This window comes from Jaculus jaculus, chromosome 4 (genome assembly GCF_020740685.1).
Source record: "Jaculus jaculus isolate mJacJac1 chromosome 4, mJacJac1.mat.Y.cur, whole genome shotgun sequence".
Lineage (NCBI taxonomy): Eukaryota > Metazoa > Chordata > Mammalia > Rodentia > Dipodidae > Jaculus > Jaculus jaculus.
The window spans coordinates 129,058,321-129,086,281 of NC_059105.1; the positions used below are offsets into that span (position 1 = coordinate 129,058,321).

The 27,961-nt window shown below is 37.0% G+C and overlaps 1 protein-coding gene across 2 annotated transcripts in view; it reads right to left on the bottom strand.

The window, feature by feature from the left end:
• Fancl (FA complementation group L) overlaps positions 1-27,961 on the bottom strand; it is a 96,795-nt gene that overhangs the window by 61,979 nt on the left and 6,855 nt on the right. For both annotated transcript variants that reach the window (XM_045147091.1, XM_004668946.2), the window contains exons 2-5: positions 10,520-10,578; positions 9,318-9,378; positions 8,169-8,225; positions 1,187-1,287 (exon numbers count right to left, since the gene is read on the bottom strand). In XM_045147091.1, the coding sequence (XP_045003026.1) occupies positions 1,187-1,287; positions 8,169-8,225; positions 9,318-9,378; positions 10,520-10,578 (278 nt within the window). The remainder of the gene's footprint in view (positions 1-1,186; positions 1,288-8,168; positions 8,226-9,317; positions 9,379-10,519; positions 10,579-27,961) is intronic.

The following is a 27,961-nucleotide window of genomic DNA, read 5'->3' on the forward strand; positions in this document are numbered from 1 at the left end:
GTTCAAAAAGAGTGAAAAAATGATTGTGAATGAGATAAAGGCTGGTAGGGAATATAAAGAGAAGCTGGACATAGGAGCAGAAGGAAGAATCTTTCCTCTTTCTCTAATAAACATTCTCATACTTATCACCACTTGAAATAAGTTTATGTGGAAATAAATTGGGACACTAAAATTTGTTTATATTTAGTTTTTCCCCAGCTATTAGGTCATGGTATAAATATATTAAGACATCTATATTGTATATCTATACTGATGCTTTAATTAAAAGTGGAAAGCTTAACAATATACTTAATAATAAAGTGTAATGTTTCAAATATAACCACACTGGGATGGAGAGATGGCTTAGTGGTTCAGGCTTGCCTGCAAAGCCTAAGGGCCCAGGTTTCACTCCCCAGAACCAACATAATCCAGATATACATGGTGTAGCATGTGTCTGGAATTCATTTGCAGTGGCTAGAGGTGTGCCTATTCTCTCTCCCCCCTCATAAACAATTAAATGAAAAGTGCCCATGCTAAAAGGAGACAAATTTAGCAACTGAAAAATCAAGCAAATTACCACACAGCTTTTTTTCCAGGTGATATATGAATGAAGTTTCAACAGCGTGCATGTCTATCAACCAAGATTGTTTCTTTATTCATCATTTCATTCATAGAAAGCCAGATGAGTCTTCCAACCCCTATTTACTAAAATTCACTTTTCAAATTACAAAACACACACACACACACACACACACACACACACACACACACAGAGAGAGAGAAAGAAATATATAGATATATAAGTATTTAAATTTAGATAGGCCAATCTAAACCCAAAACAGTTATGTATACAATCATATACACTAAAAATACTCCAAGTTTTCTAATCAGTTTCACATTTCTCAGTTTCACTTTTTAAACCTAGATAGTATAGTAACAATTAGAGTACTGTTATACTTTAATGAAAATATCTATTGATCTTACATGTACATAAATGTCATTATTCCAAATTATATTTAGCTTTGCAGATCAATATTTTAGGATATCACTTTCTATATTTCATAGCACAATGAGCATCTTATACTCTACTCATAACAAAAACACTGATTTAAAAAGAGTCAAAAATAAGTTGCTACCACTAGAAATATATTATGCTGAAATGTATAAAACAAAAGGACTTCTACAGCATAGTTTAAAATGGACATACTTATCCCAACCAAGAGTTCCTATCTCTTCAAGAAGGCTTGAGTAGAACCTGGGAGGAGAAGGCTGTACACACAGCTCTTGTCTATTCTTTAAAGCAACTTCCTATTGAAAAAGAATATATATAATCATCAGTGGAATACTAGAAAAATTCTTAGTAATGAATTACAAATCATAATTTGATAATTTTGATGTATAATTAAAGTGTTCCTTATTTTCATAGAAAACACAGGTGACTCTATTCCTCTATAATGGACTATAACAAAGGTCATGGAAAATGTCCACTTTTTTTTTTATCTGGTTTTTCAAGATAGGGTCTCACTCTAGCCCAGGCTGACCTGGAATTCACTATGAAGTCTCAGGGTAGCCTCGAACTCACAGCGATCCTCCTACCTCTGCCTCCCGAGTGCTGAGATTAAAGGCGTGCACCACCACGCCCGACTTGGCAAATGTCCATTTTTATACCATGCAAAGAATTTACTATTTTCATATTCTCCTATGCTAACATTCCTGAGGTGAAAAGAAAGGAAAAAAGCCCATCTTCAAGGCTTTATTCTATTTTATGGATTTCAAACATGCCTCTCAAGAAAGGTGGGCTGGAGAGATGGCTTAGCAGTTAAGCGCTTGCCTGTGAAGCCTAAGAACCCCAGTTTGAGGCTTGATTCCCCAGGTCCCACGTTAACCAGATGCACAAAGGGGCACACACCTCTGGAGTTCGTTAGCAGTGGCTGGAGGCCCTGGCACGCCCATTCTCTCTTTCTCTGCCTCTTTCTCTCTCTCTGTCACTCTCAAATAAATAAATAAAAATGAACAAAAAAAAATTTTTTAAAGAAAGGGGAGATGACTCAGTGGGTGAAAGTGCTTGCTGTGCAAGTATGAGGAATCTGAGTGAAACCCCCAGAATCCACATAAAACCAGATGTCTGTAATCCCAACATGCCTCTGGCACAAAAGGGGAGATGGAGACAGGAGATTGCCCCAGAAGCTCCAGAGCCAACAAGCCTGCAATACTCAGCTGTGAAGGGCAAGGACACAAACATGATATTGTCCTCTGACATCTACAAGCACACTTCAGCAGGGACACGTGTGCACACACAGAGAGATTTAAAAAAAGAAAAAAGAAACCTGAATCTTAACATTTACTAACCTGATACACCATTTCCATCCACTAGAAATCAAACATTTAAAAAGCCTCTTTCTGTCACAATAAATGCCTACTTGCTAAGTCCTTTCTCTGCTTTATATTCACTATTACTCCCTAACCAAGCACATTTGGCCATCCTTCTAGCTAGAGAACAATCTCTTGCTAAGCTCATCCTCAATGCCTTTAAAAATCCCCAGTCAAGATTGAGATGGGGAGGGGTATGATGGAGAATGGAGTTTCAAAGGGGAAAGTGAGGGAGGGGTATTACCATGGGGTATTTTTTATAATAATGGAAGTTGTTAATAAAAATTTGGAAGAAAAAAGCCCCAGTCAAAACTAAAATTTATAGCTTTTATAAGAATTATAGGACTAGAGGGATGGCTTACCAGTTGAGGCACTTGCCTGCAAAGCCAAAGGACTCAGGTTCGATTCTCCAGGACCCACATAAGCCAGATGCACAAGGTAGCACATGTGTCTGGAGTTTGTTTGCAGTGGCTGGAGGCCCTGGCATGCTAATTCTCCACCTGCTTCCTTCTCGCCTTTCTCTCTCTCTCTTCTCAAAATATAATTTTTAAACTACGAAAAAGAATTATGGCCAGGCATGGTGGTCCACACCTTTAATCCCAGCACTCGGGAGGCAGAGGAAGGAGGATCGCCACCCTGAGACTCCACAGTATATTCCAGGTCAGCCTGGGCTATAATGAGTCCCAACCTCAAAAAAAAAAAAAAAAAAAAAAGTAAAGAAAAAAAGAATTATAGCTTCAAACCGGGATCCTGAGGCTTCACACGCAAGCGCTTAACTGCTAAGCCATCTCTCCAGCCCACTTTCTTTTCCTTCTTTTTATTTTGTTTGTTTGTTTGTTTCAGAGAGCAAGAGAAAATTCATGTTCCAGAGCCGCAGCCACTATAATCAAATTCCAGACACTTTCGTTACCTAGTGGACATGTGCGACCTTGCATTTGCCTCACTTTCTCTTTTTGGGGGTGGGGAGATTTTTTTTCTTTTTTTCTTTTTTTGTTTTTTTGTTTTTCAAAGTAGGGTTTTGCTCTAGCCCAGGCTGATCTGGAATTCACTGTATAGTCTCAGGGTAACCTCAAACCCACAGCAATCCTACTTCTGTCTTCTGAGTACTGATATTAAAGGCATGTGCCACCATGTTTGGCTGACTTCACACATTTTCATTTAATAAGGATATTATTGAGATACTATAAATTTACTGTATAACATATAATTTCATTTCATTTATTAACTAAAACTACTTCAATATTTTTCTGAATATGCTTTAGAATGAAAAAAATATGAAGGCAGATCTGTAAAGCCAAAAAAATCAATATGGATTTAGTTAGAAGATAAACTCATAGTAGATAAGCCATATAACTATCTTTGAATAACCTAAATGTTGAGTATTATCTATATATAGCCATAGTCCTCAAAAACAGATCTGTGTAATTGACTGTCATTTAATCATAATAATAAAACCAAGTTAATACAGTTCTTGTAGTTTATAACAGCTTATTTTCTTTTGAAATTTGTGTTTTTATTCAGAAATAATAATTTCTGCCACTCATAAACACTAAAGATAAAAAAATAAGCCTGGGGGGGAGGGAGGGTATTACCATGGGATATTTTTTATAATCATAGAAAATGTTAATAAAAATTGTGAAAAGAAAAAAATAATAATAAAATAAAAAGTTACTACTGCAATAAAATAAAATAAAGTAAAATAAAATAAAAAATAAACCTAGAAAAATGTATTCAGTCCTAGGCTTAGGACATTTGCAAGCACTGCCTTCTACTTTGTCAAGGTAGTACTCCAACTGTAGATTAGGAGCAGAAAACAGGACAAAGGGAGAGAAACATCTATTCTTCCCCGAGCAGGCAAAAGAAGAGTAAACTAGCATCAAGGAGATTTAAATCCTGAGTTTAATATTTTCTAGTTTTGACACATTAGGCTCGCTCAGCTCTTGGATGAACTAAATTCATGGATAGATGATCCACTGACAAGATCAGAACTTGAATGGGCTCCTAGGAGATGGGGCTTGCTTGGAAGAAGTAGGTCACTGGGGCCATGTCTTTGAAAGGCATTTCTTATCCCTGTCCCCTTTCTGTCATTCTCTCCAGTTTGGTCCTAAAACAGATGGAAATAAAATAATCTGCCTGAAAGAGTTCTTTAAAATATAGGTCACTGTTCACTAATTAAAATTATACTAATTCCCACAATATGCCTAGTTATTACTAGGAAACTCCATAGGAAATGTACAAAGTTTCCCGAGTAAGTTCAGTAACAACTAATTTTATCTGAACAGCATTCTCAAGACTATAACTACTGAATGTACCACAGAAGCCCTTTTGCAGCACAGCCTAAGAAATAAACCAGTAATTCTCATATTTGGAGGTCCATTTCTTTAAATGGACAACAAAGTCATAAATTGTATGAATTCTAAAGAAAAATAAAGTACAGGAAGTCATTATTATTCAGAAATGCAGAGCTAAATGTACAAAATAGAACAATGTATAATGATTGATTTCAATTTATAATTTTAGTTTTAAAATAAAAATGTTTCTTCAGAATTAAATGACCAACAGAGCCACATCTGACAATCCAATAAAGATAGTTTTAGTAGTAAGAGCTTAATGGTGTATGGTTTTACTTTGGTACCCTAGTCCTTATATTTGAATAGGATACTAAAATTACAAAAATAATTTTTTAAATATTTCATACCAAGGGGTTATGAAACTCATGCTTTACTTCTTCATCTTATGTTTTATGGATGATATTACACTATTGCCTCTGATGAAGTTTATAACTGTGATAATACTTATTAGGATTTCTAAATAAATAAATGAAAACATAATCTTAAGAAATTGTTTAAAAACAACAATGCACTTTAGCAAAGCTGTACCTCAGAGTTGTTATAAGAAAAAAGACTCAGAAACAAAATTTTAAACGTTTTTAACAAGTACCATATGACATTAAGAATAAAAAGATCTCAAAAACAATAAATAGCAAAATGCTTTCAATGATTGATAGCAATATCAGTATAATTTTGCTATAAATAAATATAAGCAGAGATAGGGAAACATAAAACCATTATTGTTTGGGGTATGACATGTCCCCCAACCAAACCTCATGAGCTGTCAGTTTAGTCCCCATGAAGTAGCTTAAACAGAACAAAAAGGGGAACTGGGGACATGGCTCAGTGAGAAACTGCACTTGTTGCAACAAGCATGAGGACCTGAATTCGATCCCCAGCACCCACATTAAAAGCTAGGTATAGACAAACAAACCTGTAACCCCTGCTGAGGGGTAGAAACAGGAGGACTGCTGCCTGGTCAGCCAGTCTAAATTAAAAATGGCCAGTTTGCTGGGTGTGGTGGTGCACGCCTTTAATCCCAGCACTTGGGAGGCAGAGGTAGGAGGATTGCCGTGAGTTCGAGGCCACCCTGAGACTCCATAGTTAATTCCAGGTCAGCCTGGACTAGAGTGAGACCCTACCTCAAAAAACCAAAAAAAAAAAAAAGGCCAGTTCAAGATTAACTGAGAGACTTTATCTCAGGAAAATAAGAGTGATAGAAGACACCCAGTGTTTTGCTCTAGCCTCCACATGTGTGTGCACAAGGTGTGTATAACTTCACACATAAATGTACATAAATCATACATACCTCACAATACTACCCACATGTGCATACACACGCATGTAAAAACAACCCCCCAAAAAGCTGACCAAAAGTGGGACATTACATGAAGCAGCCTAAAATGTCTAAACATAGAACAATTTAAGCATCAAAAAGAAAATGGCTAAAATGGATTAATAAATATAAAGTTCATTATTTAAAAAATAAATCTTTAGTTCCCTATGACAGTTGCTAGGCACTAGCTCGTTATTCTAAAACTTAAGTTTTTAAAAAAAGGAAAAGAAACAAGCACTTATTCTATTTATGTATTACTTGGTTAATTTGAGCTATCCCTCAAATTAACCAAATAATGGCTATGGTTCTTCTCTTAAAAATTATTTCATTTATGGGCTGGAGAGATGGCTTAGTGGTTAAGTGCTTGCCTGTGAAGCCTAAGGACCCCAAATCAAGGCTCGATTCCCCAGGACCCACAGTAGCCAGATGCACATGGGGGCACATGCATCTGGAGTTTGTCTGCAGTGGCTGGAGGACCTGGTTTGCCGTCTGTCTGTCTGTGTGCCTCCCTCTCTCTCTCTCTTTCTCTCTCTCTCTCTCTCTCTGTACTCTCAAATAAATAAATAAAATTGACCAAAAAAATCTTTTAAAAATCACCACTTACAAACTCCAGTCAAATCAGGGATACAGATTGTCTAGCACTGGATGATAAAATCATTTGGTGGTGGCACAAACAAAGAAGGAATCGGGCCAAGAGAAGATGCTGCATAAATTATTAAGAGTTAGAGACCTGCCATTCACTATAAAAAGTGGTTATGGGCAGAGAGGAGACTTTACATTGGCTACATCTAAGCTCTGTGCTGAATCAGTCTTTACTAGCAGAGGAATCATCTACCATTGCAGGACTCCTAATGCAACACAATGAATGAGAAGGACATGAATGAGAAGGACAAAGCACCAGATATGCACATCCAAAAAGAAGAGCGCAACTCTGGGAAACTAAGTTCTCACCTCCAGGTTACAAAGCACATACAGGTTCAGGTGAGTAGCCCTATCTACAATGCCACAGAATAAAAATGTTTAGGCTTTTAATTTTCTGATTTTGAAATATTGGCTTTCATATAAGATACTTTGGATATGGAACCATAGCCTAAACAAAAAATTTATTTTCATTTTGCATAAATCTCACACAGTCTGAAGGTAATTTTAAACATTATCATTGGTAATATTGTGCATGAAACCTTTTTAAAGATTCCATGAATACCGAACAAACTAAATCTGCAAATGTGAAAAACTTTTATCAGGCACACAATTGAGTTTATTCAAGAAGCAAGTGGCATGAAGAAAAAAAAAAGTCAGGTCAAGAGGAGATGTTACATAAATTAAGTATCATGTAAGAGTTAGAGATCTGTCATTTGCTATAAAGTGTGGACCTTGTTCATAGTGACTGAGCAAGGCAGTTGTGGAAACTAGCTTTGACTTCACTCAGGCTGTCATTATGTGTTCGGGAGCAGGCAAAAAACACTAAGATATCAGAAGTATACACTGGTATTCTTATAAAAGAATGGATACAATGCCCAAGATTTCCTGTTAAAATACTACCTTTTTTCCTCCAATAATGGTGAGGAAGAAATATGACTGACAAAATGTTGAGGATATGACTTCTTATACTCATAATATTCATTATATTTTGGTTATATTGAAAATGTGGATAATAAAAAGGCTTTAAGAAAGTACTAAAATGCCTAAGGTGGTGATAAAATGTCTAAAAGGCTTTAATAGAGCAATGAAATAAGAAAATATATATTTTATGCAAACTTGATTAACTGACTAAACAGCATCTTTTAATGATGCATATACATAATGAATACTAACAGAAACCTGCACTTACAAATTTATTTACATTTTATATTATAATGGAAGTATAATAATCTCATCTTTCTTTAGAGGTTAAATTCTGATATGCTAGACATGCATTTTACTTTGTCACTATTTTCCCAACACCACTAACAAAAGTACCAAGCTTATGATATGAATGAGTTTCTACACACAATTCTGTGCCTCACATAGTTTAGAAAAATGCACATTCACCTACAAAATAAAACCAAACATTGAGGACAGTGGAAAAGTTTTGAGTTCTAGCATTGTTAGTTTTGAAAAATCATAAAATAAGACTTATTGAACAAGATAACAATGGTAGAAAAAAATCTTACCAAAATCATCTTCAACTCCATCATAAAGCTCATCAAATCAGGAGAATGCTGCATTCTCTAAATCAAAATATTTTCAATTCAGACCACATGAAATAAACATTCCACTCCCTGAAGCTGACATAGTGAATGTGAAAAAAGATCAATATCTGTATCTAGAAACTATTGAATAGTGATATACTAGTTATCATAACTTGTGTTTAACAATTTCATTTTGAAAGAGCTCACAAATCTATTTTAGTGAAATAAACTGAATTGTATAAGAAGATCAACTAAAACTTCACCTATCTCTCTATTTCTTCAGTACTACCCACTGTCATATTTAACCAATATAAGGTATATCTTCATTATTAACAAAAAAAAAAAAAAGAGGAAAAGAATGGTGGGGTGTAAAGAGAAAACAGCAATGTTTTAAACATCATAATAAAAACACTGCTATACAACAAGTCAAGTCATTTATTTTCTACACTTCTCTGTGACTCAACGGGGCTTTAGAAGTGACAATCCTTGTTAGTTATCACACATAACTTTAAGACAGAAAATTCAAGAAATCAGAAAAAAAAGTATACAAATGAATAAATCATCAAATATGCAATTTTATTAACATTTATTTTTTGATGAGGAATTTCATTATTTTCAGTTACTTCACTAACAATTTACTTAGGTTTCTATTATCTTTAAAAGAATTCTCAAGTAGAAGACACCAAGCACTGGGGATAACAAAACCAATGCTACGCACACCTCATGCTGGCCATTTTCTCCTCTCTTAATGGAAGTACACATGATTCTAAGGAACCTCTTACCTTTTCTGTTACCAATCTACAACTAAAACTCCCATTTTTGTCCCAAATATCTTAAGTCCAGATGTTTTCCCATCACCACTATCAGTTTCAGCAGAAAAATTACACAGAAAATAATGAATATGGATGGGTAAGTACATTTGATAACCTGAAGTCTCAATTTCAAAATAACTGTTTCCTTGAATCTGCTGAGGATTCCTGAAAGCATTTAGTGTAAAGTATTGTTTTTAAATGCTAACATCTAGAGCTGAAACCAACTTGTTCAATGAGCTTGTTATATTTTGCAAAGTAAGTCTTTAAAGAATATAATTTCTTATGCTCATTTAAAGCATAGACCTTTTAATGGACTTACCTGTTCTACTATTTGATGGTATTCATAAAGAAGATTTTTCAGCTGCCTGCTACATAGTAGCCTAAAATTTCAACAAGATAAAATATTGTTCATTGTTGAGAACTAAAAGGAGGTATATGCTAACAAACTTGCCCGCACAAAAAATGACATGAACAACATTCTGACAAGTGAATAAAGATTTATACCACTTACAATGTTTCAAATCTGGTGGTCAAACTCTCAGTATTTATTTTAATTCAAATATAAATAACTGTAATCATAAGTCAGGACAACAGTGCTTTTTTTAATTAATATAACATATCCAAAATGAAGTTGCTACTGAATTTAATTTTTCTCCAAAGGTTAAATATGATCACAATTTCCACCATAATATATCAAATTTTTATATGAAAAAGCCTACAAACAATATATCTTTCAATTCTAGATTAATACAACTGAATACATGGCCAAGTATGACTTCCACTCCAATTTTCACATGTGAGTTCTACACTAATACACTACTACCCACTAAATAACTGTTTTTGGTATTTTGTAATCAATATACCTTAAAACAATCCCTCTTCCATTGTCCTCTGACTTCCTCCATGATATGTTAACCTGAGCAAAGAACACAGAAAGCACTTTCTATTCCTCTTATCTGTCCTTGTAATCAGTCAAAAATTGCACTAATTCTACTCAAATAACCCTGGATCTTTTTTCCTTCACTCTGCCTTAGAAATATAGATGAACAATAGTGAGAATTGTGGTGACACTTAAATTTCTAGATTTATCTTGACTAGCTGTCTTTCCCAACAACTAATGTAACTAATAATTTATTCCAGGACTAAAGAAATGGAATGTTTCCTTCCAAATTATATTATACGTAGGTATTATCAGTCAAAAAGTGGAGAAACAAGTCTTCTAGTCTTTGGTACTTTCCCTTTATATTCCTTTTCAGTACTAATTTAAAAAGTATACACAATTACCTTTTACTGCTTTAAATAAAGAACAGAGAATTATATGACCTTTGTAAAGCATTTTAATAATGCAAGGAAATGATTCACAAATGCCACATTTGTTTAAAAAAATCAAAAATATTTTAAGGTTGTTGATACATGTGTTGATAAACATTTTGGGCTAAACTTTAGAGTGAACAGAATCACTATACACCAAACCGATTAGCCTACCAAGACACAAGCAAGCATTAAATATATATACATTACCTTGCATTCTTCATCTGTAAATTGTCAGGTAACAAGATTTTAAGGTGGAAGTCTTTTCCCTATGGAAAAGAAAAGTTCAAATTTTCATCTTTTACTTAATGATGTAAAGGTAAATAAGAGTCTGATGTAGGTAAACAGAATTACATATAAAAGACAGTATTTCCTGTACTTTCTAAATACTATAAAATTTAGCCATACTATTTATATATGAGCAACATATTGGGAGAGGAGTAATTGTGTATGGAGAAATTAAAATAGGACCTTGTTTTTATTTTTTTAAGTGTTTTGTGCTTTTTTTATTTTTTGGTTTTTTGAGGTAGCATCTCACTCTAGCCCAGGTTGACCTCGAACTCGCAGCAATCCTCCTACCTCTGCCTCCAGAGTGCTGGGATTAAAGGCATGTACCACCACACTCAGCTTTTTTTTTTAAATATAGATTTTTGAGAAAGGGTCTTACTATGTATTACTGGCTGGCCTGGACCTTCCTATGTAGACCATGCTAGCCTAGAACTTATAAGTGATCCTCCTGCATCTGGTTCTCATATACTGGGATTACAGAATTTGACCCTGTTTTTTTTTTTTTTTTAATATTTTATTTATTTGAGAGAGAGAAAGAGAAGAAGAGGCAGACAGAGAGAAAGACAGAATGGGTGTGCCAGGGCCTCTAGCCACTGCAAACAAACTCCAGACACATGTGCCCCCTTGTGCATCTGGCTTACGTGGGTCCTGGAGAATCAAACCAGGGTCCTTAGGCTTCACAGGCTAACACCTTAACCGCTAAGCCATTTCCCCAGCCCTAACTTTGTTTTTAAAAGAACAAACATGAAATTGTTAGTAGACATAAAGAAACTTACATGTTATTTCTTAAAAAATAAAAAAGATAAATCTACAGGAAAAAGAAAGTTTCTTTGAATGAACTTGAATGAGGAAGAAAAATTATAATATAAAAATAAGGGCTGGAGAAATCGCTTAGCAGTTACAGCATTTGCCTATGAAGCCTAAGAACCCAGATTCAATTCCTCAGGACCCACGTAAGCCAAATGTACAAGGTGACACATGTGTCTGGAGTTCGTTTGCAGTGGCTGGAGGTCCTGGCATGCCCATTCTATCTGCCCACCCAATCTCTATCTCCCAAATAAATAAATAAATAAAATATTTAAAAAGAAAACATAATGTATTACAGGCTTCCTCTTTGAAGCTTCTTAAATTTTAAATAAAAGGAAAATAAAAATGTTACAAGCCAAGATGCCCTTCAACTGATGAATGGATAATGAATGTGGTATACCTACACAATAGAGTCGTAGTCAACTTTGAATAAAAATGAAATTTTCAGAGAAATAGATGGATCTGGGAAAGAATATATGAAGTGAGGTAACCTAGGCACATAAAGTAAAAAATGCTACATGTTCTCTCTCGTATGTGTATCCTAGCTTCAAATGCTTAGATATGCATATTAATTGGAATAAAAGTCAGTAGTAGAGACCAGGAAGCTAGAAAGGGGCCATGAAGGAGGCATGAATGGGGAAGGCATATGGACAGAGTATAGGAGATATGTAAGTACAGGGGCAGAATACTGGTGCTGAAGTAGTCTAAATGGGATAAGGAAAAGGGATGGAGTAGAGGAGATGAGAAGACTGTTATTCATAACATAAATTCATATTCATAGTATTCATAAATAAGCTACAAGAAAACCTAGTTCTTTGATACCTAATAATATATCTGAAAATAGAAAGAGAAAGTGTGTGTGTGTGTGTGTGCGCGCGCACGCGCGCAGAAGTATCCTTTGGAGATAGATAATACTGTGCACAAAGCATATATTTTTATTAAAAAAAAGTTTTCAGTGCCAGGGGTAGGATACCTTCTGGTGAGCTGTTGGCCAGGAGACCCCCTGATGCCACCAAAACATAAAGGCTATTGTCAATAATTTTGGTTGCCCACCAGGATTAGGTGGTAGGACCCTATTGCTGAAGATTTCACATGCTTGGGATGCAGCCCACTGAGAAATCAAGCTGGAGCTAAGCTGGAAGCTTCTTCCCTGCTAATTTGCTATCAGGATGCTAGAAAGACCTATGCAGTCTGTTGTGGGAGAAAAGGCATTAATGGTTTTAACCAGCAATGGATACTGCAAGCTTTACAGCTCTCCGGCCAGGCCAAATTTACCAACTGGTGCAATGATGGCATGTCTGTTACAGGGGAAACCAACTACTCTCTGATTGAACTTGAGGCTTGCTCCACCAGAGGGAATTCATACCTGGTAATAAAAACCCAATCAAACACCTATGGTGTAGGAGCTCATAAGCCCTAGGTGGAAAATTACTACTGTTGTCTGGATAAATGAATATATTATGTTCACCAAACTGCCCTTGAAATACTTATGTTTATGCCTATATATTAATGCTACTCTCAATTTTGGTTAGAGAAGTTTCTCTTTTTAGATGGTGGTGACCACTGGAATAACTCAAAAATGACAAAAGTTCTGAGAACAAGTGACAGTGGAGTGTTCAGCACTAAATAAGACATCTCTATCATATCCTCCAAAGCTCAGGGACCATTTTGGAAGAGGTGGCAGAAAGCACACAAGAGTCAAAGGAAGGGGAGGCATGCTTAAAATGCTGCCTATAGACACAAAGTGGCCTTGATATTCATGACCCCACAGTGCCTGCCACTACCTACACAAGACTTACATAGTAGGAGGGATAAAAATGATGGCACCAAAATAGAAGAGACTAGTTGGAAAGAAGAAAGATTTAGTGAAGGAGGGATTTGAGAAGGGGAATAAAAAGGTGGGAGAAGATTATGATCATGGCATGTCTGTATTTATGAAAGTTGTCTTTAACAAATCAAAGAGAGTTAAAATTAAACATAAAATTAAGTTGCATAATCTAAGCTTCTAAATTTAGATAGAAAAGAATACTTCTGTAAATGAGTACTGTTTGATTTTCCTACATTAGTGAACCTTTAATGAACAAAAAAGTATATGTATAACTATTAATTTAGCCAAAATATTCATTACGTGCACAAAGTCCAACTCAAGAATCTAAGAAAGGCATGTTCTCTAAAAAATATATTCAATTTTACATACTTTCAAAAGTGAATATGTACACCTTTTTTAAAATTTTTGTCCATTTTTTATTTATTTATTTGTGAGCGACAGACACAGAGAGAAAGACAGATACAGGGAGAGAGAATGGGCGTGCCGGGGTTTCCAGCCACTGCAAACGAACTCCAGAGGTGTGCGCCCCCTTGTGCATCTGGCTAACGTGGGACCTGGGGAACCGAACCTCGAACCGGGGTCCTTCGGCTTCACAGGCAAGCGCTTAACTGCTAAGCCATCTCTCCAGCCCAATATGTACACTTCAAATTGTGTAACTTCAACAGTATGATACACATGGAATTTGAGCAAAACTGAGCAGAAAAAGACAAACAGAAGTGTAATCTTTTACTCTAACAGTATAAAATGAAAACAGCAATAAAATTCTTAAAAAACAATTACCATGTGGAATTCTAGCAGTCTCCCTCAAAGCAGACTCAAAAATCAGAGGAACACAATTAAATGTACCCCATAACCTTTACTTTCATGGTAATATTACAGTTCTGACTTTCATTACATTTAAATGTCCTTTAAAAAAATGAAACAAAATGTACTACTGACCTTTTCAAAAGGTCAAGTAACAATAATTCACTATTTCATTAAAGCACTAAAAGGTATTATGTAGTAACTTTAGCCTAACTTTACAGACATCCTAGACAGAAGTGTAAAAACAAGCTGAAATTCACAATGTACAAGGAGTATTAAAACTATTCTACTGCAGAAATTTGTGATGTTACCTAAAAAAATAAAATCCAAAGTCCATTAAGAAAATCCATCCAGTTCAAAGGTCAAATGCCATGACAGGTAAAACTTGACTGGTCCAAGTCAGTATCCAAAACTGGGCCTTTTGTACTTAAAGCAGCTAAAAGTGCCCCATGTTCTTCTGTAGCAGACTGTGATGCTCTCAGATAGTGGAAGTACTAAAAGTTACCTGTACCTGAATTTCCCCACATATCCTCCCATACAATTACACAGATCAGTATTATAAACAATGAAATGACAAAAATCCCAAGTTTCCAACTAGAAGACAGAGAACAGCATAAACTTATAAATGACTTTGAGTGAGCCCACTCTGATGTTCCATTGTCACAGGATCCTCAAAGAGACAGAACACTGAAGCTTTTCTACTAGGAAGTAGATTTACTGTGCCAGCTAAGTATCAGTGGATTCACATACAAAGGCTGAACCCTGAATTCAGTCAGGCAATGCCTTATTTATACTTGAGTCTCTTTTGTTTACCATACAGGTGGATACCCATATTTTCATTGGATACTTTGAACTTGTTAAGCAAAGCCTACTAAAAAAACAACATTACAATTTATCACAATTGCTTGCAAGGGAGTTGGGAAGGTAGGCTCAAGGATATGGACTAGCCTGCTACAGATGTTTCTAATTTTTCTTTTCTTCAGTTCCTCAGGGTCCCCTTACCACAATACAGTAACATACTATTCCAAGCTACTGGACACATTTCAGGCTCTCCAAGGTCTTTACATGTATACAGATGTGAGGCCTTACCTGTGAGGGCCCTTACCACACCAACAGAAATGGGAGTTAACAGAAAACAAATTCAGAAAATAATTATGGACAGAATTGGACTAAGTAGACAAATAACAAACAATGGTGGCACATGCCTTTAATTTCAGTATTGGGAAGTAGAGGTAGGAGAGTAGCTGTAAGTTTGAGACCAGCCTGAGACTACATAGTGAATTCCAGGTCAACCTAGGCTAAAGCAAGCCCCTACCTCAAAAAACCAAAACCAAGCTGGGCGTGGTGGCGCACACCATTTAATCCTAGCACTCAGGAGGCAGAGGTAGGAGGACCACTATGAGTTCAAGGCCACTCTGAGACTACATAGTAAATTCCAGGTCAGCCTGAGCTAGAGAAAGACCCTACCTCAAAAAAACAAAACACCAAAATAGTAATAACAATAATAACAACAACAGCAACACAGACTTCTATCAGATCATGGCAACAACTATGAATACAAGGAGAGTTGCCCATGGCCCTGCCCTCTAATCCCAAGATTTAGGGGGGATGATGTAGGAGGATTAGGAGTACAAGGCTAGCCAGGCCTCCAGTGTGAAATCCTGTGTTTAAAAAGTGAAATCCTGTCTTTAAAAAGTCAAGGAGAGCTCCCCAGTCTGAGTTCCTTGCTCAGACAGTGTGTGGGCAGGCACTGCAGTCTGGAGTGAGTAGGCCAGACCCCTGTTTCTGGGTTCCTCCCACCTCCCTGGTCTGGGTTCCTTGTGCTGGTCTGTGTGTTGGAAGGCACAGCACTAAGTAGGCCAGATTCATGATCCCTTGCTCCTCCCAGTCCCCTGGTCCTGGTAGGTCCCATTGTGCCTTGTTTGGAGAGGTCTAGACCCTGTGAGCTCTGTGAAATCAGGCCTTTTGCTCTGGTATCCTATCTAGCCACTGGGTACCAACATCCCAATTCAACAAAGCCAGAGAGTTAATGAGCCATCAGACAACTTGCTTCCTCCTCAGTAAAACAATGTCTTCCTAAATGCACTGAAAAGAACACAAAAAAGCAAAACAAAGTCAGAAAACTGAGAGATCTCCACCAAAAATGCCTGGTCTGCCGCCAATAAAATCCTAGAGAAATAAAAAGAAATTCATTCCCAAAATGAAAACACAACAATCAATGAGACCCTAGTCAAAAAAAACAAACAAACAAAAAATCACTGCACTAGAAGCAAACTACCAAAGAACCAACAATTGTTTCAATGAAATTGAACACAATCATCTCCTAGAGCATTCAGCATTTGACAGTAGGCTTAAATTGATTGAAGAAAATGCTAGAACCCTCCAAAGAGATATGAATAAATTGAAGGTAAGTCAAGAAATGGAAGACCTCAACAACCAGTGGTTAAGCTTAATGAAGACTTGATCAAATGTAAGAATGAACTACAGGAAGCATAAAGAAAATGAGAACTCAAATTGAAATCATACCTCAGAAAAGATATGGACATGATGCAAAATAATACAACATGAAACAAAAGTCAAATAGAAATTATAAAAACCTTTATAAAACCCCTCGCCAATAGAATTACTCACGTGGAAGACAGAACATCTGACCTGGAAGGTAAGAGAGAAGAAACTGATTGGGAGGCCAAAAACTTTGCTAAGTTCAAAAAATCAAGTGAACAGAATATAAGGAAACTGGGGGACACCCTAAAACAACCAAACATCCAGAGCATGGGTATGCCAGGAGAGGAAATCCAGGCCAGAAGCACAGAGAACATATTCAACAAAATTATTGAAGAAAGGAGCCGGGCATGGTGGCACATGCCTTTAATCCCACCACTGGGGAGGCAGAGGTAGGAGGACTGCTGGGCATTCAAGGCCACCCTGAGGCTACATAGTGAATTCCAGGTCAGCCTGGGCTGGAATGACACCCTGCCTCAGAAAAAAATAGATAGATAGATGATAGATAGATAGATAGATAGATGGATGGATGGATGGATGGATGGATGGATGGATGGATGATAGATAGATAGATAAAGAAAATTTTCTGAATCTCATAAAATAGAGGCCCATCCAGATACAAGAAGGCCATAGAACACCAGACAGGACCAATGAAGAAACTCTCCAAAACACATAGTTAAAACGCCTTAACAATGAATATAAAGAGAGAGTGTTAAAAGTAGCAAGAGAGAAACAATTCACAATATACAAAGGAAATCCCATCAGAATTACCTCAGATTTCTCAATGGAAACCCTGAAAGCCAGAAGGTCCTGGAATGGAACACTTCAAAGTCTGAAAAACTATGACTTCCAACACAAGCTACTTTACCCAGCAAAAGTATCCCTCATAATAGATGATGAAAGAAAAACTTTCCATGAAAAAAGTCAACTCTGATTAGATATATTAACACAAAGCCAAACCTAATGGAATACTTGCAGGAATACTCCACACAGGACAGTCAAGACAACCCATCTCAAGAGCCAACAAGATCACAATAACCAAAATAAACCAGGCTCAAAATAGTACATTTAACAACAAGAAAGTTCCAAACCCCATAAAACACCTCCTCATGGCAAGGGTTAATTCCAAACTCATAGTAATAACCTTATTAATGGGTCTTAACTCACCCATCAAAAGATAGATTATCAGGATGTATCAAAAAAATTGGATCCTAGCCAGGCTTGGAGGTACATGCCTTTAATCCCAGCACTCAGGAGGCAGAGGTAGGAGAATCACCACGAGATCAAGGCCACACTGAGACTAAATAGTGAAGTGAATTTCAGGTCAACCTGGTCTAGCATGAAACCCTACCTTAACAAAAAAAAAAAAAAAAAAATTGGACCCTTCTATCTGCTGTCTACAAGAAACCCACCTCACCACTAAAGATAAATACCTCCTCAGGGTGAAAGGTTAGAATATGATATTCCAACCAAATGGAAATGAAAAACAAACAGGTGTTGCTATGTTAGTATCTGATAAAACAGACTTCAAACCAAAAGTAATCAAAAAGGACAAAAAAGGCTACTTCTTACTCAACAAGGGAATGAACCAACATGAACACATCACAATCATTAATATATATGCACCAAACACATGTGCACCATAGTTTATAAAACAAAATCTACTCAACAATAAAACAGAAATTAACATCAACACCATCATAGTCGGAGACTTTTAATACTCAACTATCATCAATAGACGAACCATCTAAGCAAAAAATCAACAGGGAAATAACAGAGCTCAAGAACATCATAGATCAACTAGACCTAATGGATATGGATAGAACTTCCCACCCCAACTCTACAGAATACACATTCTTCTCAGCAGCCCATGGAACCTTCTCCAAAATTGAGCATATATTGGACCATAAAGCATACCTTCATAATTATAGTCAGAAAAATTCCTACATCATGCGAGAGCACAATGCTGTAAAGCTAGAAATTAACAACAAGAGACACATCAAGAACTCCACCAGCTCCTGGATATTAAACGCACTTTTAAACAATGAATGGGTCATGGATGAAATTAAAAAAGAAATTGTGGGCTGGAGAGATGGCTTAGCGGTTAAGCGCTTGCCTGTGAAGCCTAAGGACCCCGGTTCGAGGCTTGGTTCCCCAGGTCCCACGTTAGCCAGATGCACAAGGGAGCGCATGCGTCTGGAGTTCGTTTGCAGAGGCTGGAAGCCCTGGCGCACCCATTCTCTCTCTCTCTCCCTCTCTCTTTCTCTCTGTGTCTGTCGCTCTCAAAAAAAATTAATTAATTAATTAATTAAATTTTAAAAAAAGAAATTGTAAAAATCCTAGAATTGAGTAATAATGAAAACACAACTTATAAGACATAATGAAGGCAGTCATAAAGGGAAAATTCATAGCCCTAAATACCTTCATTACAAAGACAGAAAGATCCCAAATCAGTTACCTGTCTACTAAAGGTGCTGGAAAAAAAAGCAAGAATCCAACCCAAAGAGCTCTAGACAGAAAGAAATAATAAAGAATATAGCAGAAATTAATGAATTGGAAAAGAAGAAAACAAATTTTAAAAGTAGGTGAAACAGAGGTGGTTCTTGGGAAAAAATAAACAAGATTAACAAACCATTGGCCAAATGGTTCAAACAAAAAAAAAAAAAAAAAGAGAGAGAAGTCTCAAATTAACAAAATCAAACATGAAAAAGGAGAGATCACAACAGATATCAATGAAATTAGAAGAATCATCAGGGCATATTTCCGAAACCTCTCCTCCACAAAATTAAATATTCTGGAAGAAATGGATAAATTCCTAGACATGCACCACCTACAAAATCTAAACTGAGAGCAGATTAATCTCCGAAACAAATCTATCACATCCATGGAGATTGAAAAGGTAATCAAAAACCTCCCCAAAAAGAAAAGTCCAGAACCAGATGGCTTCTCAGCTGAATTCTACCAAACCTTCATAGAATAAGTGAAACCAATTTTTATCAAACTGGTCCACATAATCAGAGACCAGTGAATCCTCCACAACTCCTATTATAAAACAAGCATCAACCTAATGCCAAAGCCAGACAGAGATGCAACATGGAAAATTATAGGCCTGTATCTCTAATGAACATAGATGCAAAGATCCTGAACAAAATCCTTGCAAACCAAATTCAACACATCAAAAGCATTATACACTTTGATAAGTAGGCTGCATCCTAGGGATACAGGAATGGTTTAACACATGGAAATTCGTCAACATAATATACCACAAAAATAAACTGAACTATAAAAACCACAGGATCACCTCACTTGATGGAATGAAGGCCTTTGACAGAATACAACTTCATGAACAAAACACTAAAAAGTATAGGCAGGGAGGGTTTATATCTCAATACAATAAAGGCTATATATAAAGCTCTTAAAGCCCAAATAAAACTTAATGGGGAAAAACTCAAGGAGTTCCCACTGATATCTGGAACAAGACAGGGGTGGCCACTCTCACCACTGCTCTTCAACATAGTGCAAGAAGTACTAGTCCAAGCAGTAAGACAGGAGAAAGAAATAAGAGGGATTCAAATTGGAATGGATGAAGTCAAGTTAGCCCTATTTGCCTATGACATGATCCTATATATAAGTGACCCAAAAGTCTCCATCTCAAAACTTCTAAAGGTGATAAATCCCTTTAACAAAGTGGCAGAACATAAAATCAATGCACAAAATTCAGTAGCTTTTCTATATTCAAAGAATAAATATACAGAGAAAGAAATTTGTGAGGCTGTCCCATTTTCAACAACAACAACAAAAAAAAAAAAAAATTGAATACCTTCAATTATACCAAGGATGTGAAAGACCTATATAATGAAAATATAAAAGCACTCAAGAAAGAAATAGAGGAGGACTTGAGAAGGTAGAAAGTCCTTCCATGCTCCTGAATAGGTAGAATTAATACTGTGAAAATGGCAATTCTACCAAAAGCAATATACAGATTTAACACAATACCACTAAAAATACCAGCATCATTCTGCACAGAGATTGAAAAAAATGATCTCAAAATTCATACGGAATGGTAGAAGGCCTCAGATATCCAAACATATCCTCAGCAAAAGAAAAAATAACAATAACAACAACAAAAACCTCTTGTGGTATCACCATACCTGATCTAAAGCTACATTACATGACAAAAACAACATGGTACATCCAGAATGAGCTGTTGATTAGAGAGACCTACTAGATTTCCCAAAACAAACAAGAAAGACTTCTGTCAGAGCACTTGATTACCCACCAGAGGTTAATGGGAAGACCCTACTGCTGAATACACCAATCGCTGCTGGCACAGACCATGGAGAGACCTGGTTGGAAACCGGAGGAGAGCCAGTTCCCAGACAATTAGCCCATCTAGTGCTGGTAGGTGCTACATGAGCTAACAGGGAAAGCAGCCAACATCTGTCCAAGCAACTCAAAGTCTAAGCGACTCAGAAGCAAACAACATGATGTGATGCTCACATGAGTTCAATAGTGACACACAGCCATGGTGGGTAACTAAGTAGTGAAATGACTGAGAGACTTCTGCTCAAGCTTGAGGTTGCAGTGGTGTATTTACTGCTGAGTAGACTTTTATACAAAATGAGGGGTGAGAACAATGTAAGCAAGAACATGGGTAAGGGAAAACAAGACAGGAACAAGGGCATTAACCTTGCTGATGAGACAGTTACAGTTTTTGATTATACTGTACTATCTTCGGGATATGAATATGTTATTGTATAGAACAGTGGTTTCACACTGAACAGGTATTTGTTACTTTTTAAGGCCCAATGTCTGGGAAAATGCCATTATCAAGGAATTTGACCTTCATTCCCAAACCTGTTTTAGGCCTGGCTGGTTTCAGCAACTTCAGAACTTTATTCATGCAACTTTAGGGCTTCATTAACCCTTCAGAAGGCAACTACCTTTGAGTCATCTATTGCTCTCGTAAGCAGCTCCTCACCCTGCTCTGTAAGTAACCCCAATAAACTCACTGGTTCCCTAAAACTGCTTTTCTGGAAATCATATTTTGGTGGTACTAAGCCCTAGCTAGGGTGAACAGATACACACCCATGTTGTCCAAGGAGAAAATTTATTGTGACATTTGCTGATAAAGAATTATTTCAATGAAAACAAATAACTATGGGAGCTATTACATAAACAGAAATAAAGTAGGTAACAACATTAACAAAAGGCCAGAAGATATGAAATAGAAGTATCCTGTAGTAAAATTGGACTGTTAAAAATAAAAATCCACATGGTAAACCTGACAGCAAATATACATACACATACATACATACATACATACATACACACACACACACACACACACACACACACACACACAGAGAGAGAGAGAGAGAGAGAGAGAGAGAGAGAGAGAGAGATGAAGACAGATAAAGTTACATGGGAAACCAACACACAAATAGAATTCAAGTATATGATGTAGATTATGATAGGCTTAAGATATAGACTATAAAACCTTTAAGCAACTTCCTAAAAATAAATGAAAAGGGCAGAAAGAATGTCAGAGCCACATGTTGGGTCATGATATGCAGAGACATTTATCTTACCCATAACTGTGGGCTAACTCCACAATGCACGACCATATACCTCAACAAGGAGGAGCCAATGGGGAGGGGGTAGGTCATGGATGAGTCTAATAATGGTACCAAACTGACTGTACTTGCTGAATACAAAACTAATGAATAAAAATTTTTTTAATCAATAAAAAAAATTACTGCTATAGAAACAGCAGGTCTTTTAGAATTCTTGAAATGGAAACTTAAACCTCAAAGCCACACTGGATGAGGCCATGATGCTATATGTAGCTTCAGGAATGGCATCTATAGCTTTATAAGAAGAAGAAACAAAACCCAGTAGTATGCTTTCCCTGTTTTACCATATGATGCCCTTTGTTATGTTATGATGCAGCAAGAAGGTCCTCCATCAAAAGCTGGTAAGATGTCAGCACTGTGCTTCTAGACTTTACAACTCAAAATAAGTGCTGTAAATAAATCTCTAGGACAAACAGCAAGTAGGCTTCATCCCAGGGATACAAGGATGGTTCAACATATGAAAATTGAACAACATAATATACCACATAAATAAACTTACTCACAAAAAACAACATGATCATTTCAAAAGATGCAGAGAAGGCCTTTGAGAAAATACGACCTCACTTCATGATCAAAACGCTAGAGAGAAAAGAAAGCCTATATACAAAGTACCTAAAGCCCAAATAATACTTAATGACAGCCTCAAGGAGTTCTCATTGAGATTGAGAATAAGACAGCAGTGCATACTCTCACCACTGCTCTTCAACATAGCACTAGAAATAGTAGCCCAAGCAATAAGACAGGAGAAAGAAAGAAATAAAAGGGACACAAGTTGGAAAGGAAGAAGTCAAGTTACCTCTATTTGGAGATGACATGATCCTGTATATAAATGAGCTGAAAGTCTCCATCTCAAAACTTCTAAAGGTAATTAAATCCTTCAGTAAAGGGGCAGGATATAAAATTAATGCACAAAAATCAATAGCTTTTCTATATGAAAAGGATAAATATAAAGAGAAATGTTCCATTTTCATTAGCAATAAAAATATTAAATACCTTGGAAGAACACTAACCAAGGATGTGAAAGACCAATGTAATAAAAATATAAAAATGCTCAAGAGTGAAACTGAGGTGGACTTCAGCAGATAGAAAGACCTCCCATGTTCCTAGTTAGGTAGAATTAATATTGTGAAAATGGCAATTCTACCAAAAGCAATATACAGATTTAATGCAATACCAATTAAAATTCCAACATCATACTAAACAGAGATTTAAAAAATGATCTCAATATTCATATGGAATAGCAGCAGGACTCAGATATCCAAATATATCCTCAACAAAAGAAACATATCTGGAGCTATCATTACACCTGATCTAAAGCTACATTACAAAGCCATAGTAATAAAAACAGCATAGTACTGGCATGAAAACAGAAATATAGACCAACGAAACAGAATTGAAGACCCAGCCCTTAAGTCAAATAGGTACAACTACTTGATCTTTAACAAAGGTGCCAATAACGTACACTGGAGAAAAGACAGCATCTTCAACAAATGGTGTTGGACAAACTGGATAACCACATGTAGAAAAATGAAACTAGACATATCTCACCATATACCAAATCAAGTCCAAATGAATTAAAAACCACACTATTACACCTGAAACTCTTCTCCTGCTGGAAGATAAACAGGCGGAACTCTCCATGATACAGGAATGGGGAAAGACTTCCTGAACAATACCCTAGCTAATGGGATCTCATAAAGTTAAAAAAGCTTTTGCACAGACAAATATACCATAATCAGAGCCAATAAATTACCCACAAAATGAAAGAAATTTTCACCACTTACACCACTGACAGCAGCCTAATATCTTGAATCTACAAAGAAATCAAAAAACTAAACAATAAAATCTCAAACAAAGCAGGGTGTGGTGGTACACGCCTTTAATGCTAGCACTAAGGAGGCAGAGGTAGGAGGATCTTCATGAGTTCAAGGCCACATTCAGACTACATAATGAATTCCAGGTCAGCCTCGACTAGAGTGAAACCCTACCTCACAAAAAAAAAAAATAAATAAAAAAAATAAAAAATTCACATAATCCACTCAAAAAATGAGGCAGACAACTGACTAGGGAACTCTTAGAAATACAAATAGTGAATACCTATTTAAGAAAATGTTTACATCCCTAGTCATCAGGAAAAATGCAAATTAAAATAACTATGAGATTCCATGTTACTCCAATAAGGAGGGTAATCATTACAAAATTAAATGAGGGCTAGAGAGATGGCTAAGTAGTTAAGCCACTTGCCTACAAAGCCAAAGGCCCCCAGTTCATTTCCTCTAGGACCCATGTAAGCCAGATGCACAAGGTGGCACATGCATCTGGAGTTGTTTGCAGTTCCTGGAGGCCCATTCTCAATCTCCCTCTCCTGTTCTGCCTGCCTGCCTCCTTCCCTCCCTCCCTCCCTCCCTCTCTCTCTCTCTCTCTCTCTTTTTCTCTCTCTCTCTCTCAAATAAATAAAAAATAAAATAAAATATATAAATCAGGCATACTGGCTCATGCCTTTAATCCCAGCACTTGGAAGGGAGAAGTAGGAGGATTACTGTGAATTCAAGGCCACCCTGAGACTTCATAGTGAATTTCAGGTCAGTTTGTGCTAGAGCCCAGGGTTTCTACCTCAAAAACCCAAAAATAACTAAATAAAATAAAATATCTAAAAAATCAAATGACAACAAATGTTGGCAGGAATGTGGGGAAAGAGAATACCTTTTTCACTGTTGGTAGGTATGCAACCTTGCATAACCACTATGGAAATCAATATGGAGGTTCTTGAAAAAGATGCATATAGAACTACCAACAAACCCAGTTATTCCTACTAGGCATTTACTTTAAATGCTCTGTGCTTCACTACGGAGATATTTTTTCAACCGTTATAGTTGCTCAATTCATAATACCTAAGAAAAGGAATCAACCCAAGTGCCCATCACTGGAGGAATGGATAATGAAGTTGTGGTACATACACACTACAGAATTCTACTCAGCAATAAGAAAAAAATGATACAATGAAATTTGTAGGAAAATGGATGGACTTCGAAGAGATCATACTCAGTGAATACATGCAATCACAGAAATACAAATGATACATGTTTTCACTCATCTGCAGTTCCTCACCTGGATCAGCCTGAGGTGCTGGCATACCGGATAGACACTTGAGGACCAGACAATAGGGACAGAAGTGGGGGGGGGGGGGAGAAGGGTGGAGGGAAATAAAACATAAAACTAAACCCAAAATGAACTAGTACCACAGAAACCTTTCTCCTTGAAGGCAGACTAAAAGATGTAACCCTCAATAAGAGTAAAGAGGGAACACCTGAAAAGAAGGCCCTTGGAGAGGTTGGGATGAAGCCTAACCTTAAAAAATGTTGGCTCTGACCTGACACAATTACAAAAGTAGGTGCTACCCACACTGAGCTGTTGACCAGAGAGACCTAAAAGATCCCCAAAACAAGACAAGCTTCTGTCAAAACACTTGATTACCCGCCTGAGGTAAAAGGTAAGACCCTGTTGCTCAAGACACAATATGCTCCTGACACAGAACACAGAGACCTGGCTGGAATCAAGAAAGGAGGCAGTCCCCAGAAAGTCAGCCCATCTAATGCTGGAAAGCACTCCATGAGCTACTGGGGGAAAGTGACCAACAGTGTGAGCAAGGAGGGGTTTGGGCTACTCAGAGGCAACCAGCCTGATAAGAAGTACACACCAGGGCTGGAGAGATGGCTTAGCAGTTAAGCGCTTGCCTGTGAAGCCTAAGGACCCCGGTTTGAGGCTCGGTTCCCCAGGTTCCACGTTAGCCAGATGCACAAGGGGGCGCATGCATCTGGAGTTCGTTTGCAGAGGCTGGAAGCCCTGGCTCGCCCATTCTCTCTCTCTCCCTCTATCTGCCTTTCTCTCTGTGTCTGTCGCTCTCAAATAAATAAATAAATAAATAATTTTAAAAAAAGAAATACACACCAGTGCAACAGTGGCACACAGCCTTGGTGGGTAACCAATGGCTTTCTGACTGGCTAGGAGATCCATTCAATGGAAAGGAACCCATATCTGAAACTAGAAACCAGGTCAGACTCCTATGGAGACAAAGATTATGATCTCCAATGTCATGCTCCCACTATTCTTTGGGTAAAAGAGGAGCTATATCCATCAAACTCTCCCTAAATTAATAACACTTATCCAATTTAACCTATGCTGACTTCACTCTCTATTGGAGAACCTGTTTTTTTCTTTCTTAGAAGGTAACAAGACCTGAGGAAATAAAATACCCTTCACATCTCAGTCTAAGCCAGGGTGAAACCCAAGAGGAAATGGGAGACAAGGAAGCATGCTGCCTCCATGGTAAGCCTGATAATCAGTGCCAGAGTGAAGAAGACAGAAGCTGGGGATATCAACACATACCAAAGCAGAAGTTCGGAGGCTCCTAAAAGTTCATCACTGAAGTAGACTTAAAACATACTCACCAAGGTTCAGGGAATTTTATTTTTAAAAAGTTCAAAAGAAAAAAAGAAATTGCTCTTGATTTGGCTAATTGATCTGCTCAGTGGAACGGAACCCATAGCTGGAGTTGGGAAACAAGTCAGAACCAAATTCAAAAAACAAGCCCACTCTCCACTATCAAACTCCCACCAATTATGGGCTACAAGAGAGCCTACACCTATTGAATTATCTCTAAAATAATGGTTTTCCAATTTATCTGGTGCTGACCTCACTCTCTATTGGAAAAATTGCTTCTCTTTTTCAGGTGGACACAGATCCTGAGGATAGAATCAGCCCATCGCACCTCAACAAGGCCCCACTGAAAAGAAGAGTAACTGAGGAAATGAGCAAGAGCTGCTTTCTTGGTGAACCTGGTACCAGCACAAGGGTGAAGGAGCACTCAACTCCCACCAAACCAGATATCCACAGCCACAGAGGTTCCCAAGACCTCATCACTGAAGTAGACCCAAAACAATCCCAACATGGCTCAGGGAAATTTGTGGAAGAGGGGATAGAAAGATTGTTAGAGCCACAAGTTGGGGCATTATACACAGAGACATTGCCTCTTACCCATAACTGATGGCTAACCTCAAAATACATGACCCATGTTCCCCAATGAGGAGGATACCTGCAGAAGGGAGAGGACAAGGAGGAGGCTAATAATGTTACCAACATGACTGTATACATACTGTGTACATAACTAATAAAAACAAATAAATAAATAAATAAAGTCATAATGCCAAGAAAAGAAGGAAAAAAACCATTTGAACTAAATGGAAAAGAAACCTCAACATAATGAAATATGTGTGACACTAACACAACACTTATGCATAACTTCACATCAGTGAACATCTCCCTTAGAGTAGATCAACAATTTATATTCCAGTTGAAGAAATGATAAGATTTGAATCACAAATTAAATAAGAACAAAAATACTGGAAAATGGAAAAAAGTACCAAATTCCTTGAACTGCTCAATGAAATATATAAATCTCTATCCAATCTCTGTAAAGACAAATTATACCAATAGCTGGAATTAGAACAGAAAGCATTTTTAAATATATTCATAAAATACCTGATATTTCTACCTTTATGAGTTGGAAATTCACCTTTTTGTTTCTGAGCATGAATGGACTTAACAAACTTTATTGCAGCCAATAAAATAAAGAAGATGCCAATGAGAAACTGATGCTTCTAGCCAAGAGCTGTGTGTATAAATAATCTTGGGAGTCAAGTTCTCTAGTCAACCTTAGATAGACAAAATCTACAAAATCTTATCATTTCTTCAAGTGGAATATAAATTGTTGATCTACTCTAAGGGAGA